We start from the raw sequence: 20,944 nt of genomic DNA, 5'->3' as shown, positions 1-20,944 counted from the left end.
GGAAATGACGTCACCGACACGTGTGAAAAAACTCACGCATGCGCACGAGGGTTCAAGCATGATTGGTGTAATCGCACGTCATTCAAATCCATATAGTTAAAAAAAAATAAGTGTCGGTTTCTTATCTAATAGACCTCGTATATATACGAGGGCTGTCAATAAAGTAACGGTCCTTTTTATTTTTTTCAAAAACTATATGGATTTCATTCATATGTTTTTACGTCAGACATGCTTGAACCCTCGTGCGCATGCGTGAGTTTTTCCACGCCTGTCGGTGACGTCATTCGCCTGTGAGCACTCCTTGTGGGAGGAGTCGTCCAGCCCCTCATCGGAATTCCTTTGTCTGAGAAGTTGCTGAGAGACTGGCGCGTTGTTTGATCAAACTTTTTTCTAAACCTGTGAGACACATCGAAGTGGACACGGTTCGAAAAATTAAGCTGGTTTTCTGTGAAAATTTTAACGGCTGATGAGAGATTTTGAGGTGATTCTGTCGCTTTAAGGACTTCCCACGGTGCGAGACGTCGTGCAGCGCTCTCAGCCGCCGTCGTCAGCCTGTTCAAGCTGAAAACCTCCACATTTCAGGCTCTATTGATCCAGGACGTCGTGAGAGAACAGAGAAGTTTCAGAAGAAGTCGGTTTCAGCATTTTATCCGGATATTCCACTGTTAAAGGAGATTTTTTTTAATGAAAGACGTGCGGACGGGTCCGCGCGTCGGGACGCAGCCGCCGCGACGCTCCGCCACAGGAAAAACACCTCTGTTGAAAGCCTTAAGGACAAGTTGGAACATGTCCTGCTGTTAAACAATTTCTCATATACTCATTCCACTGAAAGCCATCAAAAGCCGCCTGGATTTTACAAATGGTTATCAACACGGAGGTGTTTTCCTGTGCCGCCGCACCGCATCGGCTGCGTCCCGACGCGCGGACCCGTCCGCACGTCTTTCATTTAAAAAATCTCCTTTAACAGTGGAATATCTGGATAAAATGCTGAAACCGACTTCTTCTGAAACTTCTCTGTTCTCTCACGACGTCCTGGATCAATAGAGCCTGAAATGTGGAGGTTTTCAGCTTGAACAGGCTGACGACGGCGGCTGAGAGCGCTGAGCGACGTCTCGCACCGTGGGAAGTCCTTAAAGCGACAGAATCACCTCAAAATCTCTCATCAGCCATTAAAATTTTCACTGAAAACCAGCTTAATTTTTCGAACCGTGTCCACTTCGATGTGTCTCACAGGTTTAGAAAAAATTTTGATCAAACAACGCGCCAGTCTCTCAGCAACTTCTCAGACAAAGGAATTCCGACGAGGGGCTGGACGACTCCTCCCACAAGGAGTGCTCACAGGCGAATGACGTCACCGACAGGCGTGGAAAAACTCACGCATGCGCACGAGGGTTCAAGCATGTCTGACGTAAAAACATATGAATGAAATCTATATAGTTTTTGAAAAAAATAAAAAGGACCGTTGCTTTATTGACAGACCTCGTATGTGTGTGTGTGTAAAGTCTATGGGAAAAATCTGCAGAAGGCTGGCCCTTAAAAGTACACAGCTGAAAATATCTACCCAGTTCTAAATCCACTTTTAGTATACTGTAACAGGTCATTAAATCTCAATTCCAACTCAAAGTACTCATATATTACCAAGCAACAATATGACTACTGAAGCTAATTTAGCATCTGGAAAATCTGGTCAAGGTGGAAAGCTTTTGCAAATCTAATGTAGTGAAGATTGCTGGACTTTTCGGAGGCATAATAATGACTATATCTCAATGGACAGGCATCTTGTAATCTTACTTACCTTTCAGCCACAGTCTTGTTGAGCTAAAGATCTGTTGCATATTTAACTCCCATAAATGTAGTCACCCTAGCAAATGGTCCAAGACAAATGCACAGTGGATAACATAAACTTATTTTTAAGCTGAATGATGGTTGTAGCTCCCCACAGTAGGGAAATCAACATTGCAGTGTCAGATTGTATCAGTAAATGTATTTGCAGTACATTCACAGGATAGAGATATAAAGCTGGAATTATAAAAGACACAAAATAGATTTTTTTAAACTGTAGTATTTATTTACACACACTGGATACTGTCAATTCATATTTTACTACTATGTAAGATCATTCAATCATGTCACTGAAGTAAGCTCATTCCATGGTTTTATTAGTTATTGATGGTGTGCTGCAAATTGGGGCAGTCAATCACCCGACTTCGGTCCAGCGACGTATTCAAGGAGGTGTCACGATGCATTCCAGCCTTGTTGAGGTTTTCAGTGAATCTGCTTCTCTTGGGATGATAAGAATAAGGTGAGGTTTCAATGGTTGGAGAGAGAAGACCATAGTCATTGGACGTGGTCCTGTACAAAAGATTCTGTTGTTTTGCCTGTTGTCCTGAAAGTTGGCTGTTGGTTTCAGGAGTCATCTTGCAGGTGAACACCGGGTTTCCAGGGCTGACAATTGGTTTTTCCTCTGTATAATGTACCTGCTGCTCTTGAGAAGCTGCCATCACAGCAGTAGCTGAAAAACTAAAAAATAATAATAAATATTTTTTAAAGGCCCCTCTTCAGGATTACACAAAACAAGTCAAGTTTGGTAATAATAATTAGGGCCCGAGTAGGCAACGTCCTACGAGGACCCTATTGTAATTGCGCTGTTTATTATTATTATTTATTATATTATTAGGGCCCGAGTAGGCAACGTCCTACGAGGACCCTATTGTAATTGCGCTGTTTATTATTATTATTATTATTATTATTATTATTAGGGCCCGAGTAGGCAACGTCCTACGAGGACCCTATTGTAATTGCGCTGTTTATTATTATTATTATTATTATTATTATTATTATTAGGGCCCGTGTAGGCAACGTCCTACGAGGACCCTATTTTAATTGCGCTGTTTATTATTATTATTTATTATTATTATTATTATTACGGCCCGAGTAGGCAACATCCTACGAGGACCCTATTGTATTATTATTATTATTATTAGGGCCCGAGTAGGCAACGTCCTATGAGGACCCTATTGTAATTGCGCTGTTTATTATTATTATTATTATTATTATTATTATTTTTATTATTATTACTACGAGTATTATTATTATTATTATTCTCACTTTTGAAATTGAAATTTCGGCCTCTTCCCATGCTCAAAAACTCACCAAACTTTCCAAAGTCGTCCGGCCGGATCCGAAATTCAATATTTTGGGGGCGTTGCACATGGTCGCAGCGAAATTGCGAAATAGCGCCCCCTACAAATTTTCAAAAACCCCTCCGCATTGGGCTTTTACAAAATTCGGTACACATATTTACCATGCCAGGACGCACGAAAAACTCTCTTACTGTCATGGTGAAATATCGACAGGAAGTCGGTCATTTTGATTTTAAGTTTCGATTTTGAGCAAATTTTTGCCATTTTTGGCCATTTCCACTACTTACATTTGAACGAACTCATCCTAGGGATTTCATCCGATCGTCTTCAAATTTGGTCAAAATCATCACAACACAATGGTGATCAAAAGTTATCAAAAGATTCTAATTAAGTCAAAAGGCGTGGCTGCTAGGGGTCGTCAAACTTTGGCGAGCTTTTGGGAGCACGCCATTTCACTTCGAACGGCTGTCACGCCCACATACTTCATCGTAGATCCTTCAAACTTGCTGGACATGATGAGGGCTCCGCCCTGAACGTTTACATATCTTACGTTCCCACCTGTGCCATAGCGCCCCCCGGTGGTGGCGGGAAATGTCCTATTTTTACTTTAAGAGGACCTAATGTCACATACTTCAATCAATCAATCAACTTTTTTCTTATATAGCGCCAAATCACAACAAACAGTTGCCCCAAGGCGCTCCATATTGTAAGGCAAGGCCATACAATAATTATGAAAAACCCCAACGGTCAAAACGACCCCCTATGAGCAAGCACTTGGCTACAGTGGGAAGGAAAAACTCCCTTTTAACAGGAAGAAACCTCCAGCAGAACCAGCCTCAGGGAGGGGCAGTCTTCTGCTGAGACTGGTTGGGGCTGAGGGAAAGAACCAGGAAAAAGACATGCCGAGAAGGGGGGCAGAGATCGATCACTAATGATTAAATGCAGAGTGATGCATACGGAGCAAAAAGAGAAAGAAAGTGCATCATGGGAACCCCCCCACAGTCTACGTCTAAAGCAACATAACCAAGGGATGGTCCAGGGTCACCCGATCCAGCCCTAACTATAAGCCTTAGCGAAAAGGAAAGTTTTAAGCCTAATCTTAAAAGTAGAGAGGGTATCTGTCTCCCTGATCTGAATTGGGAGCTGGTTCCACAGGAGAGGAGCCTGAAAGCTGAAGGCTCTGCCTCCCATTCTACTCTTACAAACCCTAGGAACTACAAGTAAGCCCGCAGTCTGAGAGCGAAGCGCTCTAATGGGGTAATATGGTACTACGAGGTCCCTAAGATAAGATGGGACCTGATTATTCAAAACCTTATAAGTAAGAAGAAGAATTTTAAATTCTATTCTAGAATTAACAGGAAGCCAATGAAGAGAGGCCAACACGGGTGAGATATGCTCTCTCCTGCTAGTCCCCGTCAGTACTCTAGCTGCAGCATTCTGAACCAACTGAAGGCTTTTTAGGGAACTTTTAGGACAACCTGATAATAATGAATTACAATAGTCCAGCCTAGAGGAAATAAATGCATGAATTAGTTTTTCAGCATCACTCTGAGACAAGACCTTTCTGATTTTAGAGATATTGCGTAAATGCAAAAAGGCAGTCCTACATATTTGTTTAATATGCGCTTTGAATGACATATCCTGATCAAAAATGACTCCAAGATTTCTCACAGTATTACTAGAGATCAGGGAAATGCCATCCAGAGTAACGATCTGGTTAGACACCATGCTTCTAAGATTTGTGGGGCCAAGTACAATAACTTCAGTTTTATCTGAGTTTAAAAGCAGGAAATTAGAGGTCATCCATGTCTTTATGTCTATAAGACAATCCTGCAGTTTAGCTAATTGGTGTGTATCCTCTGGCTTCATGGATAGATAAAGCTGGGTATCATCTGCGTAACAATGAAAATTTAAGCAATACCGTCTAATAATACTGCCTAAGGGAAGCATGTATAAAGTGAATAAAATTGGTCCTAGCACAGAACCTTGTGGAACTCCATAATTAACTTTAGTCTGTGAAGAAGATTCCCCATTTACATGAACAAACTGTAATCTATTAGACAAATATGATTCAAACCACCGCAGCGCAGTGCCTTTAATACCTATGACATGCTCTAATCTCTGTAATAAAATTTTATGGTCAACAGTATCAAAAGCAGCACTGAGGTCCAACAGAACAAGCACAGAGATAAGTCCACTGTCCGAGGCCATAAGAAGATCATTTGTAACCTTCACTAATGCTGTTTCTGTACTATGATGAATTCTAAAACCTGACTGAAACTCTTCAAATAGACCATTCCTCTGCAGGTGATCAGTTAGCTGTTTTACAACTACCCGTCTCAAGAATCTTTGAGAGAAAAGGAAGGTTGGAGATTGGCCTATAATTAGCTAAGATAGCTGGGTCAAGTGATGGCTTTTTAAGTAATGGTTTAATTACTGCCACCTTAAAGGCCTGTGGTACATAACCAACTAACAAAGATAGATTGATCATATTTAAGATTGAAGCATTAAATAATGGTAGGACTTCCTTGAGCAGCCTGGCAGGAATGGGGTCTAATAAACATGTTGATGGTTTGGATGAAGTAACTAATGAAAATAACTCAGACAGAACAATCGGAGAGAAAGAGTCTAACCAAATACCGGCATCACTGAAAGCAGCCAAAGATAACGATACATCTTTGGGATGGTTATGAGTAATTTTTTCTCTAACTAGTCAAAATTTTGTTAGCAAAGAAAGTCATGAAGTCATTACTAGTTAAAGTTAATGGAATACTCAGCTCAATAGAGCTCTGACTCTTTGTCAGCCTGGCTACAGTGCTGAAAAGAAACCTGGGGTTGTTCTTATTTTCTTCAATTAGTGATGAGTAGAAAGATGTCCTAGCTTTACGGAGGGCTTTTTTATAGAGCAACAAACTCTTTTTCCAGGCTAAGTGAAGATCTTCTAAATTAGTGAGACGCCATTTCCTCTCCAACTTACGGGTTATCTGCTTTAAGCTACGAGTTTGTGAGTTATACCACGGAGTCAGACACTTCTGATTTAAAGCTCTCTTTTTCAGAGGAGCTACAGCATCCAAAGTTGTCTTCAATGAGGATGTAAAACTATTGACGAGATACTCTAACTCCCTTACAGAGTTTAGGTAGCTACTCTGCTCTGTGTTGGTATATGACATTAGAGAACATAAAGAAGGAATCATATCCTTAAACCTAGTTACAGCGCTTTCTGAAAGACTTCTAGTGTAATGAAACTTATTCCCCACTGCAGGGTAGTCCATCAGAGTAAATGTAAATGTTATTAAGAAATGATCAGACAGAAGGGAGTTTTCAGGGAATACTGTTAAGTCTTCTATTTCCATACCATAAGTCAGAACAAGATCTAAGATATGATTAAAGTGGTGGGTGGACTCATTTACTTTTTGAGCAAAGCCGATAGAGTCTAATAATAGATTAAATGCAGTGTTGAGGCTGTCATTCTCAGCATCTGTGTGGATGTTAAAATCGCCCACTATAATTATCTTATCTGAGCTAAGCACTAAGTCAGACAAAAGGTCTGAAAATTCACAGAGAAACTCACAGTAACGACCAGGTGGACGATAGATAATAACAAATAAAACTGGTTTTTTGGGACTTCCAATTTGGATGGACAAGACTAAGAGACAAGCTTTCAAATGAATTAAAGCTCTGTCTAGGTTTTTGATTAATTAATAAGCTGGAATGGAAGATTGCTGCTAATCCTCCGCCCCGGCCCGTGCTACGAGCATTCTGACAGTTAGTGTGACTCGGGGGTGTTGACTCATTTAAACTAACATATTCATCTTGCTGTAACCAGGTTTCTGTTAGGCAGAATAAATCAATACGTTGATCAATTATTATATCATTTACCAACAGGGACTTAGAAGAGAGAGACCTAATGTTTAATAGACCACATTTAACTGTTTTAGTCTGTGGTGCAGTTGAAGGTGCTATATTATTTTTTCTTTTTGAATTTTTATGCTTAAATAGATTTTTGCTGGTTATTGGTGGTCTGGGAGCAGGCACCGTCTCTACGGGGATGGGGTAATGAGGGGATGGCAGGGGGAGAGAAGCTGCAGAGAGGTGTGTAAGACTACAGCTCTGCCTCCTGGTCCCAACGCTAGACAGTCACAGTTTGGAGGATCCAAAAAAATTGGCCAGATTTCTAGAAATGAGAGCTGCTCCATCCAAAGTGGGATGGATGCCGTCTCTCCTAACAAGACCAGGTTTTCCCCAGAAGCTTTGCCAATTATCAATGAAGCCCACCTCATTTTTTGGACACCACTCAGACAACCAGCAATTCAAGGAGAACATGCGGCTAAACATGTCACTCCCGGTCTGATTGGGGAGGGGCCCAGAGAAAACAACAGAGTCCGACATTGTTTTTGCAAAGTTACACACCGATTTAATGTTAATTTTAGTGACCTCCGATTGGCGTAACCGAGTGTCATTACTGCCGACGTGAATTACAATCTTACCAAATTTACGCTTAGCCTTAGCCAGCAATTTCAAATGTCCTTCGATGTCGCCTGCTCTGGCCCCCGGAAGACAATTGACAATGGTTGCTGGTGTCGCTAACTTCACATTTCTCAAAACAGAGTCGCCAATAACCAGAGTTTGATCCTCGGCGAGTGTATCGTCGAGTGGGGAAAAACGGTTAGAGATGTGAACGGGTTGACGGTGTACACGGGGCTTCTGTTTAGGGCTACGCTTCCTCCTCACAGTCACCCAGTCAGCCTGCTTTCCCGACTGCACGGGATCTGCCAGGGGGGAACTAACGGCGGCTAAGCTACCTTGGTCCGCACCGACTACAGGGGCCTGGCTAGCTGTAGAATTTTCCACGGTGCGGAGCCGAGTCTCCAATTCGCCCAGCCTGGCCTCCAAAGCTACGAATAAGCTGCACTTATTACAAGTACCGTTACTGCTAAAGGAGGCCGAGGAATAACTAAACATTTCACACCCAGAGCAGAAAAGTGCGGGAGAGACAGGAGAAGCCGCCATGCTAAATCTGCTAAGAGCTAGTAGCTGCGCTAAGCTAGCGGATTCCCAAAAACACACAAAGTGAATAATGCGCAAATAATCCAGAGGTGATTCAGCAGAAGGAGTGCCTTAATTAAGGCACCAAACAGGCCATGAAGCAGCACAGGCACCGCACGACAATGGTGCTAAAATAAAAAAAAAATAAATAAATAAAAATAAAAACGAAAGCGTTAGCAAGCTAGTTAGCTTGCCAACGCTAATGAAAGTTAGCTGATAAAAGTGCTCCGTCGCGATGTTTCGACCGTTAGAGGTCTTCCTTAGGCGTTGGAGCACAGTAAAAAAGTTTAAAAAAAGTAAAAAGGTAAAAAAGTAAAAAAGTCTTGAAAAAGACTGTTAGTTCAAGTCCAAAGCAGCAGGTAGCAGTCTCTGTGTAAACAGTCCCAACAGAGAGCCAAAATTCTGATGCAATCTCACTCCCTAACCCAATCAATTTCATTCCACTTCTAAAACATGCAGAACAAATTGGTGAACGTAGGTGATGAACGCCGTGAAGTTATGACTAACGGCGTCCGTGTGGCGGAGTGCCGAATATTGACCATTCGCCATGAAATTACGTTCTTCCTTTTGACGGCTTTAATTTTGTCACATCATCATGAAAATTTATACACAGGTCGAGCACAACAACCTCTTACAATTCATAGGGGCGACGCCCATGGGCGGAGCAAAATGCCTCAATAGCACCCCCTTGAAACTTTCAAAAACCCCTCCCCATAGGGGTTTTTTTGGAGTAGGGAGATGAAAATTGGTACACGTGTGACTTGCATAGACGTACAAAAAAGTCTCTTGCACCATTGAATTTTCATCTCATTTTGGCATGATTTCCACATGTTGTATTTGAACGAACTCCTCCTAGGGATTTTGTCCAATGCACTTCAGATTTCTTCCACATCACCCACAGACGATACTGACCAAAAGTTATCGAAAGCTTTTCTTTATGTCGAAGGGTGTGGCCGCTATGGCGCCGCCATTTTGACCCTTCACCATGGAACATTATACTTAAACAGGTACTGATGTCACATACTTAACACCATCAACTTCCTTCCACTTCTAAAACATGCAGAACAAGTTGGTGAACATAGGCGATGATCGCTGTGAACTTACGAGTAACGGCTTCTGTGTGGTGGCGTACCGAATATCGCCCCTTCGCCATGAAATTACGTTCTTCCTTTTGACGGCTTTAATTTTGTCATATCATCATGAAAATTGATACACAGGTCAAGCATGACAACCTCCTACAATTCACAGGGGCCACGCCCATGGGCGGGGTAAAGTGCCTCAATAGCGCCCCCTTGAAAATGTCAAAAAAACCTTCCCATAGGGGTTTCTTGGATTAGAGAGATGAAAATTGGTACACATGTGTGACTTGCATAGTCGTACAAAAAAGTCTCTTGCACCATGAGTCTACTCCAAACAGGAAGTCGGCCATTTTGAATTTTCTTCTAATTTTGAAATGATTTCCACATGTTGTATTTGAACGAACTCCTCCTAGGGATTTTGTCCAATGCACTTCAAATTTCTTTGACAGCATCCAAAGATGATACTGGCCAAAAGTTATCAAAAGCTTTTCTCTATGTTGAAGGGTGTGGCCGCTATGGTGCCGCCATTTTGACCATTTGCCATGGAACATCAAGTCATGATAACTCCTTCATGCTTTGCCTGATTGACTTAAAACTTCACATGTATGATGACGGTTGGCTCCTGAACACACCCAGCCCCTCTGTTTGTACACTGAGTGCCCCCTAGTGGATGAACAATCAACATGTCATAACTCCTTGATGCATTGTGTGATTTGTTTAAAATTTTAACTGTGTGATGAGTGGTTGCCCCTGCATGCACATGCCCACATGTGGTCACAAGAGAACACACTGCCCTGGGTAGGCGGTCGCGCGGAACGAGGGCCCGTATATGACTGCTTGCAGTCCTAGTTATTATTATTCTCACTCTTGAAATCGAAATTTCGGCCTCTTCCCATGCTCAAAAACTCACCAAACTTTCCAAAGTCGTCCGGCCGGATCCGAAATTCGATATTTTGCGGGCGTCACACATGGTCGCAGAAAAATCGCGAAATAGCACCCCCTAGAAATTTTCAAAAACCCCTCCGCTTTGGGCTTTTTTCATCGTAGCCTCACGAAATTCAGTACACATATTTAACATGCCAGGACGCACGAAAAAGTCTCTTACTGTCATGGTGAAATATCGACAGGAAGTCGGCCATTTTGATTTTAAGTTTCGATTTTGAGCAAATTTTTGCCATTTTTGGCCATTTCCACTACTTACATTTGAACGAACTCGTCCTAGGGATTTCATCTGATCGTCTTCAAATTTGGTCAAAATCATCACAACACAATGGTGATCAAAAGTTATCAAAAGATTCTAATTAAGTCAAAAGGCGTGGCTGCTAGGGGTCATCAAACTTTGGCGAGCTTTTCTGAGCACGCCATTTCACTTCGAACGGCTGTCACGCCCACATACTTCATCGTAGATCCTTCAAACATGCTGGACATGATGAGGGCTCCGCTCTGAACGTCTACATATCTTACGTTCCCACCTGCGCCATAGCCCCCCTCCCCCCCCCCCGGTGGTGGCAGGAAATGTCCTATTTTTACTTTAAGAAGTCCTGATGTCACATACTTAACCCAATCAACTTCATTCCACTTCTAAAACATGCAGAACAAATTGGTGAACATAGGCGATGAACGCCGTGAAGTTATGAGTAACGGCGTCCATGTGGTGGCGTGCCGAATATTGCCCATTCGCCATGAAATTACGTTCTTCCTTTTGACGGCTTTAATTTTGTCACATCATCATGAAAATTGATACACAGGTCGAGCACGACAACCTCTTACAATTCATAGGGGTGTCGCCCATGGGCGGGGCAAAATGCCTCAATAGCGCCCCCTTGAATTTTCTTCTCATTTTGGCGTGATTTCCACATGTTGTATTTGAACGAACTCCTCCTAGGGATTTTGTCCAATGCACTTCAGATTTCTTCCACATCACCCACAGACAATACTGAACAAAAGTTATCGAAAGGTTTTCTTTATGTCGAAGGGTGTGGCCGCTATGGCGCCGCCATTTTGACCCTTCGCCATGGAACATTATACTTAAACAGGTAAACTTCCTTCCACTTCTAAAACATGCAGAACAAGTTGGTGAACGTAGGTGATGATCACCGTGAACTTACGAGTAACTTACGAGTAACATCTGGTATGTCATCTGACTAGCACAGGAATTGTGAAAAGACGTGGACATCAGCACTTTTCCGGCACATTCCACCGTTACAGGAGTTTTTTTCATGGAAAGAAAAGCGGAGGGACGTGCCACGGAGCCGTTCATTACGCGAGACAAAACCACCTCAGTGTTGGTCTCTCAGGACAGCTTTCAGGTGGATTTCAGACGGATTCCGGTTGCTTTCCAGTCGTGTGAATATCCGATTGTGACTGTGCATGAGCTGGACATGCCAGAACATGTCCCGTGAGGCTTCATCACGGCGTTGCTTTGCGTCGAGCGGCTGCACCGCGACGCGCATTACTCCTCCGCACGTCTGTCTTAATGTGACGGAAAAGTGCTGATGTCCACGTCTTTTCACAATTCCTGTGCTAGTCAGATGACATACCGGATCAAGACAGCGTCCAGTTTAAAAATGAACGGCACATTTCACTGTTACAGGAGTTTTTGTCATGGAAAGAGAAGCTACTCCACCGCGCGTCATGGTGCAGCCGCTCGGCGCAAAGCAACGCCGTGATGAAGCCTTCCAGGACATGTTGGGGCAGGTCCAGCTCATGCACAATCACAATCGGATAATCACACGACTGAAAAGCAACCGACAGCCGTCTGAAATCCACCTTTAAGCCATCCTGTGAGACCAACACCGAGGTGGTTTTGTGCCGCGCCATGAGCGGCACGGTGGCGCATCCCTCCGCTTCTTTTTCCATGAAAAAAAACTCCTTTAACGGTGGAATGTGCCGGAAAAAGTGCTGATGTCCACATCTTCTGCCTTTTTGTGAAAGTCAGACGAGGTCCCGGATCAACAAAGCCTTCACGTTGGAAATGATCTGGTTGTTTCAGCGGGGTGTCAGCCTGTCGATGGGGGCTGGGAACGCGCCGCGCTCTCAGCAGTTGTGGGCCATCCTTAAAGGGGCAGTAACACCCCGTAATCTGTTTAATCCCCATAAAATCATCCCTGAAAGCCATATTAATTTTTCGAACGGTGTCCACCTGGAGGTCTCTCACAGTTTCTGGAAAAAAAAAGATGCAGCAAAGCTCCAAATCATTCAGACATTTATTCGCAATAAAAAATAGACGAGAGGGGTGGACCACACCTCACTCCAAGCCTGCTCACAGGCGAATGACGCAACCGACAGGCATGAAAAAACTCACGCATGCGCACGAGGGTTCAAGCTTGTCTAATGCAATCACACGTGATTCAAATCCATATGGTTTTTGAAAAAAATAATAAGGTTGGATACTTTTCTAACAGACCTTGTAGAGTGCCTTAATTGAGAGAGTGGTGACATGATTTTGTACAGAAATGTTGTACAGGCTTGCTCTGGAACCTGTTTTCCAGTCCTGATCTTGGTGTCCTGCCTCTACTGGTGGTTGGCTCTCACTGCGGTATTGTATCACTTCCTGTTCCGGAGCACAGCAGTGTTTTGCTGTATCTGTTAGCTGTTTAATCTGTGCAGTTAGATTGATCTAGTTAACTAGATAACGATTTGTTTGACAGTGTAATCTTCACGTGCCTTAACTAAAGCACTCCCTCTGCTGAATCACCTCTAAATTATTTACACATTATTCACTTTGTGTGTTTTTAGGAATCCGCTAGCTCAGCGCAGCTACTAGCTCTTAGCCTGTTTAGCATGGCAGCTTCTCCTGTCTCTCCCGCACTTTTCTGCTCTGGGTGTGAAATGTTTAGTTATTCCCGGGCCTCCTTTAGCAGTAATGGTACTTGTAATAAGTGTAGCTTATTCGTAGCTTTGGAGGCCAGGCTGGGTGAATTGGAGACTCGGCTCCGCACCATGGAAAATCCTACAGCTAGCCAGGCCCCTGTAGTCGGTGCGGACCAAGGTAGCTTAGCCGCCGTTAGTTCCCCTCCAGCAGATCCCGAGCAGCCGGGAAAGCAGGCCGACTGGGTGACTGTGAGGAGGAAGCGTAGTCCTAAACAGAAGCCCCGTGTACACCGCCAACCCGTTCACATCTCTAATTGTTTTTCCCCACTCGGCGACACACCCGCCGAGGAACAAACTCTGGTTATTGGCGACTCTGTTTTGAGAAATGTGAAGTTAGCAACACCAGCAACCATAGTCCATTGTCTTCCGGGGGCCAGAGCAGGCGACACTGAAGGAAATTTGAAACTGCTGGCTAAGGCTAAGCGTAAATTTGATAAGATTGTAATTCACGTCGGCAGTAATGACACCCGGTTACGCCAATCGGAGGTCACTAAAATTAATATTGAATCGGTGTGTAACTTTGCAAAAACAATGTCGGACTCTGTAGTTTTCTCTGGGCGCCTCCCCAATCAGACCGGGAGTGACATGTTTAGCCGCATGTTCTCCCTGAATTGCTGGCTGTCTGAGTGGTGTCCAAAAAATGAGGTGGGCTTCATAGATAATTGGCAAAGCTTCTGGGGAAAACACGGTCTTGTTAGGAGAGACGGCATCCATCCCACTTTGGATGGAGCAGCTCTCATTTCTCGAAATCTGGCCAATTTTCTTAAATCCTCCAAACTGTGACTATCCAGGGTTGGGACCAGGAAGCAGAGTTGTAGTCTTACACACTTCTCTGCAGCTTCTCTCCCCCTGCCATCCCCTCATTACTCCATCCCCGTAGAGATGGTGCCTGCTCCCAGACCACCAATAACCAGCAAAAATCTATTTAAGCATAAAAATTCAAAAAGAAAAAATAATATAGCACCTTCAACTGCACCACAGACTAAAACAGTTAAATGTGGTCTATTAAACATTAGATCTCTCTTCTAAGTCCCTGTTAGTAAATGATATAATAATTGATCAACATATTGATTTATTCTGCCTTACAGAAACCTGGTTACAGCAGGATGAATATGTTAGTTTTAATGAGTCAACACCCCCGAGTCACACAAACTGCCAGAACGCTCGTAGCACGGGCCGAGGCGGAGGATTAGCAGCAATCTTCCACTCCAGCTTATTAATTAATCAAAAACCCAGACAGAGCTTTAATTCATTTGAAAGCTTGACTCTTAGTCTTGTCCATCCAAATTGGAAGTCCCAAAAACCAGTTTTATTTGTTGTTATCTATCGTCCAACTGGTCATTACTGTGAGTTTCTCTGTGAATTTTCGGACCTTTTGTCTGACTTAGTGCTTAGCTCAGATAAGATAATTATAGTGGGCGATTTTAACATCCACACAGATGCTGACAATGACAGCCTCAACACTGCATTTAATCTATTGTTAGACTCGATTGGCTTTGCTCAAAATGTAAATGAGTCCACCCACCACTTTAATCATACCTTAGATCTTGTTCTGACTTATGGTATGGAAATTGAAGAATTAACAGTATTCTCTGAAAACCCCCTTCTGTCTGATCATTTCTTAATAACATTTACATTTACTCTGATGGACTACCCAGCAGTGGGGAATAAGTTTCATTACAGTAGAAGTCTTTCAGAAAGTGCTGTAACTAGGTTTAAGGATATGATTCCTTCTTTATGTTCTCCAATGCCATATACCAACACAGGGCAGAGTAGCTACCTAAACTCTGTGAGTGAGATAGATTATCTCGTCAATAGTTTTATATCCTCATTGAGGACAACTTTGGATGCTGTAGCTCCTCTGAAAAAGAGAGCCTTAAATCAGAAGTGCCTGACTCCGTGGTATAACTCACAAACTCGCAGCTTAAAGCAGATAACCCGTAAGTTGGAGAGAAAATGGCGTCTCACTAATTTAGAAGATCTTCACTTAGCCTGGAAAAAGAGTCTGTTGCTCTATAAAAAAAGCCCTCCGTAAAGCTAGGACATCTTACTACTCATCACTAATTGAAGAAAATAAGAACAACCCCAGGTTTCTTTTCAGCACTGTAGCCAGGCTGACAAAGAGTCAGAGCTCTATTGAGCCGAGTATTCCTTTAACTTTAACTAGTAATGACTTCATGACTTTCTTTGCTAATAAAATTTTAACTATTAGAGAAAAAATTACTCATAACCATCCCAAAGGCATATCGTTCTCTTCGGCTGCTTTCACTGATGCCGGTATTTGGTTAGACCCTTTCTCTCCGATTGTTCTGTCTGAATTATTTTCATTAGTTACTTCCTCCAAACCATCAACATGTCTATTAGACCCCATTCCTACCAGGCTGCTCAAGGAAGCCCTACCATTAATTAATGCTTCGATCTTAAATATGATCAATCTATCTTTATTAGTTGGATATGTACTACAGGCTTTTAAGGTGGCAGTAATTAAACCATTACTTAAAAAGCCATCACTTGACCCAGCTAGCTTAGCTAATTATAGGCCAATCTCCAACCTTTCTTTTCTCTCAAAAATTCTTGAAAGGGTAGTTGTAAAACAGCTAACTGATCATCTGCAGAGGAATGGTCTATTTGAAGAGTTTCAGTCAGGGTTTAGAATTCATCATAGTACAGAAACAGCATTAGTGAAGGTTACAAATTATCTTCTTATGGCCTCAGACAGTGGACTCATCTCTGTGCTTGTTCTGTTAGACCTCAGTGCTGCTTTTGATACTGTTGACCATAAAATTTTATTACAGAGATTAGAGCATGCAATAGGTATTAAAGGCACTGCGCTGCGGTGGTTTGAATCATATTTATCTAATAGATTACAATTTGTTCATGTAAATGGGGAATCTTCTTCACAGACTAAGGTTAATTATGGAGTTCCACAAGGTTCTGTGCTAGGACCAATTTTATTCACTTTATACATGCTTCCCTTAGGAAGTATTATTAGACAGCATTGCTTAAATTTTCATTGTTACGCAGATGATACCCAGCTTTATCTATCCATGAAGCCAGAGGACACACACCAATTAGCTAAACTGCAGGATTGTCTTACAGACATAAAGACATGGATGACCTCTAATTTCCTGCTTTTAAACTCAGATAAAACTGAAGTTATTGTACTTGGCCCCACAAATCTTAGAAACATGGTGCTCTAACCAGATCCTTACTCTGGATGGCATTACCCTGACCTCTAGTAATACTGTGAGAAATCTTGGAGTCATTTTTGATCAGGATATGTCATTCAATGTGCATATTAAACAAATATGTAGGACTGCTTTTTTGCATTTGCGCAATATCTCTAAAATTAGAAAGGTCTTGTCTCAGAGTGATGCTGAAAAACTAATTCATGCATTTATTTCCTCTAGGCTGGACTATTGTAATTCATTATTATCAGGTTGTCCTAAAGGTTCCCTGAAAAGCCTTCAGTTAATTCAAAATGCTGCAGCTAGAGTACTGACAGGGACTAGAAGGAGAGAGCATATCTCACCCATATTGGCCTCTCTTCATTGGCTTACTGTTAATTCTAGAATAGAATTTAAAATTCTTCTTCTTACTTATAAGGTTTTGAATAATCAGGTCCCATCTTATCTTAGGGACCTCATAGTACCATATCACCCCAATAGAGCGCTTCGCTCTCAGACTGCAGGCTTACTTGTAGTTCCTAGGGTTTGTAAGAGTAGAATGGGAGGCAGAGCCTTCAGCTTTCAGGCTCCTCTCCTCTCCTCTGGATTTTTCGCTCACATCGATTAAAATGTACTGTCCAATTGCAATGTATTTCCATTAAAACCCAGAGCAGTCTGGACGTGCACAGTAACAGAAGTACAAATTACAAGTTCAGCACTGACACTCGCTGTTTTGAGGAAAGTGGGACCGGAGTCATTTCCCTGATTAAAAGTCTGACCGTTTATTTTTTCACACCGTGATGTGCACCTGTTAAAGCAGACACAGCAAAAGGCTATGATTTGATATTTTTCTGCTTTCAGTACTTCGTCTGCCATTATATTATAATAGTATCTGTGGCGCACACGCTGATTAAAAATGGATCATAAAAGTCCACACATTTACAACACAAAGTCGGAAAAAGATGAAATTGTACAGCTTACCTTTGAATTGGAGGTGATGATTGTAGAAAGAAAGGCTTGTTGAGGGTCAAATTAGTCCAGAATAAAGCATAATCCAGAGACGGAGAACATTAAAACTGTCACGCACATCATTGCATGACACGGAGTTAGAGAGCTGCAGCTGCATAAATCAGGCTTTAATTAAATTAATTAAATAAATCATCATAAATTGCACATTTTTTGTAAATTTGATAGCTTAGCTATTTTTATATTTATTTTGATAGTACCTGTACCTGGATGTGTTGCTGGATGTGGTTAAATGATTTTTAAAAATGTAAACATAAAAGGTTCATTCAGTAGTTCAGCACAGTTGAAACCAAAATGGCACCATGTTCTGAGTTGACGCCACTCTCTCAATTAAGGCACTCTTGCTAAATATACCCCCCCCCCCCCCCCCCCCCACCCACCCACACGTTTCATACCAGGGGATTAAAAAGTCAATACCAACCTCTACTGTCCACAGAGTGTAAATACAAAAATTAAAAGGCTTACAGCACTTAGTATTCTCTTCAGAATGACAGTCGGGTTGGAGGAGTGACAAAAATGTCTTGAAGACATCCCATGACTTTTGACTTGACTTCTAGATTATTTTCTAGTCCTGGATGATTGACATGCTGCCCTGACAGTTTAAAATTGACAACATCTAAAAAATTGTACAACAACAATGGAGGTGACGTTCTAGTGGTTACTCAGTGGGCTTGAAACCAGAGGATCCTCGATTCAAACCCCTGTCTGGCCAGAAAACCACTCAGGGCCCTTGGGCAAGGTCCTTAATCCCCAAGTTGCTCTACTCACAACACCCCATAATGTCAACATCACATGTACATAAGTATTCACATCCTTTGCTCAATACTTTGTAGATGCACCTTTGGCAGCAATTATAGCCTCAAGTCCTTGTGAATATGATGCCACAAGCTTGGCGCACCTATCTTTGGGCAGTTTTGCCCATACCTCTTTGCAGCACCTCTCAAGCTCCATCAGGTTGGGTGGGGAGCGTCGGTGCACAGCCATTTTCAGATCCCTCCAGAGATGATCAATCAGATTCAGGTCTGGGCTCTGGCTGGGGTGAGATCTTGAGAGGTCTTCCACGGGGTGTCCTCCCAGCTGGACGTGCCTGTAACACCTCCCTAGGGAGGCACCCAGGGGGCATGCCTGAACCACCTCGGCTCGGCACTTTCAACTTGAAGGAGCAGCAGTTCAACTTGGAACTCCTCATAAATGACTAAGCTTCTCACCTTATCTCTAAGGGAGACCCCAGCCACCCTCCTCAGGAAACTATTTCAGATACTTGTACCCATGATCTAGTTGGCCATGAGGGGGTTGGCCTCTTTTCCGGAGGCCAACCCCCACCGGAAACGAGTCCGACTTACTGCTAAGAACACGAACAGAGATGGGATGGCCCTGAAAAAAGACCTCCTCATCCATACTCCTGCAGCACGTCCTACAGTGTCTCCCGGGGCACCTGATCATGCAGATTCTCCAAGTCCACAAAACACATGTAGACTGGATGGGCATACTCCCGGGCACCCTTCAGGATCCTTGTGAGAGTGAAGTCAGTTGTTCCACAGCCAGGACGGAACCCACATTGTTCCTCTTCAGCTTGAGGTTGGACTATCAGCCGAACCCTCCTCTCCAGCACCCTGGGGTAGACTTCACCAGGGAGGCTGAGTAGTGTGATGCCCCTGTAATTGGCACTCACTCTCTGGTCCCCTTTGTTTAAAAATGGGGACCAACCACCCCACTTTTCCACACTGTCCCAGACCTAAACACAAGGTTTAGGTTACTATTTCAGAAGAATAAGGTAAGTTATCAAAATGGGAGGCCTGAGAAACCTAGTATTGTGTTTAAAGATGCATTTGAAGTTTGTGTTTAAAGATGCGTATCTATTTTTTAAATAAATGCTGTTATATTCATATAGTTTTAAATATAAAAATAAGCCTACATTGAAGTATGAATTACTGGAATCCAGTTCTGTATGCATTTAAATTCTGCATTTTATACCTGCTAATTCCTTATTAATCCGTACTCACTGTTACTTTAGTTAATTCACCAATAACTCTCTTAGCCACACATCTGTGATATTAACCACATCATGCTAGATTGTTAAATTGTCTTCTAGAAGCAGATGTTTGTTTACATGCTAAAAAAGAAACAAACAAAAAACCCGTTGATTTATCACATATTAGGCCCATCTCTAACTACATAAATTTCTTGCTCAGGATCGACTTCATTCCATCCTGGTATCATGTTCAACACTAACAGCAGGTCAAACTGCCCTAATTAACCGTTTTGTTTTTTAGTAGTTTGCATTGTTTTTAATGTCTGACCTAACGGATGATGTTCCCAATCAGTGAAATGAATGCACTTACCTTAAAAATGCAGTTTGTGTCAGTAACTATCGATAGAGCGTCAGTTTTGTTCTGTCTGAAACACTGGTGGTCGCCAACAAGAGGCGTCTGGTTTCTATGGCAACCATGAAACGTTCACTGTCTGGGTAAGAAAGTGGAATTGCTGAGACGTGTTAATTATAGACAAGTGGAAAAATCAAATGCAACTTTTGACGTTTAAAGTGTTTTATTGTTTTTTATTTAATATATATATATATATATATATATATATATATATATATATATATATATTTTTTTTTTTTTACTGTCATTACCTATTTTATTTGTTCTGCTCAATAAAGTAGTTTTTCAACAAAAGGTATTTCCATGGATGGGGAACTAGTTGGAAAGAAAAAAGAAAGAATTAAGTTTATCTTAAATTTAGCTTGGTAGTGTGCATACTACCGCCAAAACCTGTATTAGAATCCAACATTTCAGAGCTGAACATACTGTAGTTTTTATTTAGTTACTTCTGGAAATTTTACAAAGTCACTCATTCCATTGAATTTAGTCTTTATTTAACCAGATTAGTCCCATTGAGATCGAGACCTCTTTTGCAATTAAAAAGTTTCCAATTCTTTAAATGCGGAAGGAAACCGGAGCACACCCACTGAGAGAACATGCAAAATCCACGCAGAAAGGGGAGCTGGGAATCGAACCAGTGACCTTTTTGCTGTTAGGCAACAGGCGCTAACTACTAAGCCACCGTGCTGCCATTCTTGTTATGTCTGGCATGTTAATCGCAGGGAATAATTGTTCTCTAAACCTGCCTTCACAGCTGTAAATACAGAAACTGTACGATATCAATGCATTACATCTATTTCTCCAGCAGATGGCCCCCACGAGTGCTACTGAACCTTCCAGAAGCGAACCAATTTTGGTACAATGGCTTAAAAAAGCGGGTGCTATAACGCTATAATCAAAATATTCGTGATTATTATTCAACATTATTTTGCGTAGCATTCACAAATATTTTTTTTTTTATCCTGAAGATACATAAAGGCGTCAATGACCATCATGAATCCAGTAGATGGCAGTGACTCTAGTTATCTGCTGGTCAAGCCAAGTGTTACTCTGAAAAAACTCCTTAATTTGAGCACTTGGAGCAAAATGGAAAAAGTGCTGGCATATCTGCGGACCATTGGACTCTTCGGCAGAATCTGATCTACGTGTGTGTGTGTGTGTGTGTGTGTGTGTGTGTGTGTGTGTGTGTGTGTGTGTGTGTGTGTGTGTGTGTGTGTGTGTGTGTG

At 42.2% G+C, this 20,944-nt stretch overlaps 1 protein-coding gene across 1 annotated transcript; it reads right to left on the bottom strand.

Moving 5' to 3' along the window:
• Positions 1-2,077: 2,077 nt before the first annotated feature.
• Positions 2,078-19,761, bottom strand: LOC117516061 (uncharacterized protein C15orf65-like). The gene is made up of 2 exons (XM_034176942.1): positions 19,677-19,761; positions 2,078-2,519 (listed from the first exon to the last, which is right to left on the bottom strand). The coding sequence occupies exon 2, from the start codon at positions 2,499-2,501 to the stop codon at positions 2,160-2,162; it is 342 nt and encodes a 113-aa protein (XP_034032833.1). The 5' UTR covers positions 2,502-2,519; positions 19,677-19,761; the 3' UTR covers positions 2,078-2,159.
• Between the last annotated feature and the right edge of the window lie 1,183 nt (positions 19,762-20,944).

This window comes from Thalassophryne amazonica, chromosome 8 (genome assembly GCF_902500255.1).
Source record: "Thalassophryne amazonica chromosome 8, fThaAma1.1, whole genome shotgun sequence".
In the NCBI taxonomy this organism is placed as follows: domain Eukaryota; kingdom Metazoa; phylum Chordata; class Actinopteri; order Batrachoidiformes; family Batrachoididae; genus Thalassophryne; species Thalassophryne amazonica.
The sequence above is the reverse complement of the archived record's forward strand: the minus strand, read 5'-3'. Positions and strand labels throughout refer to the sequence as shown.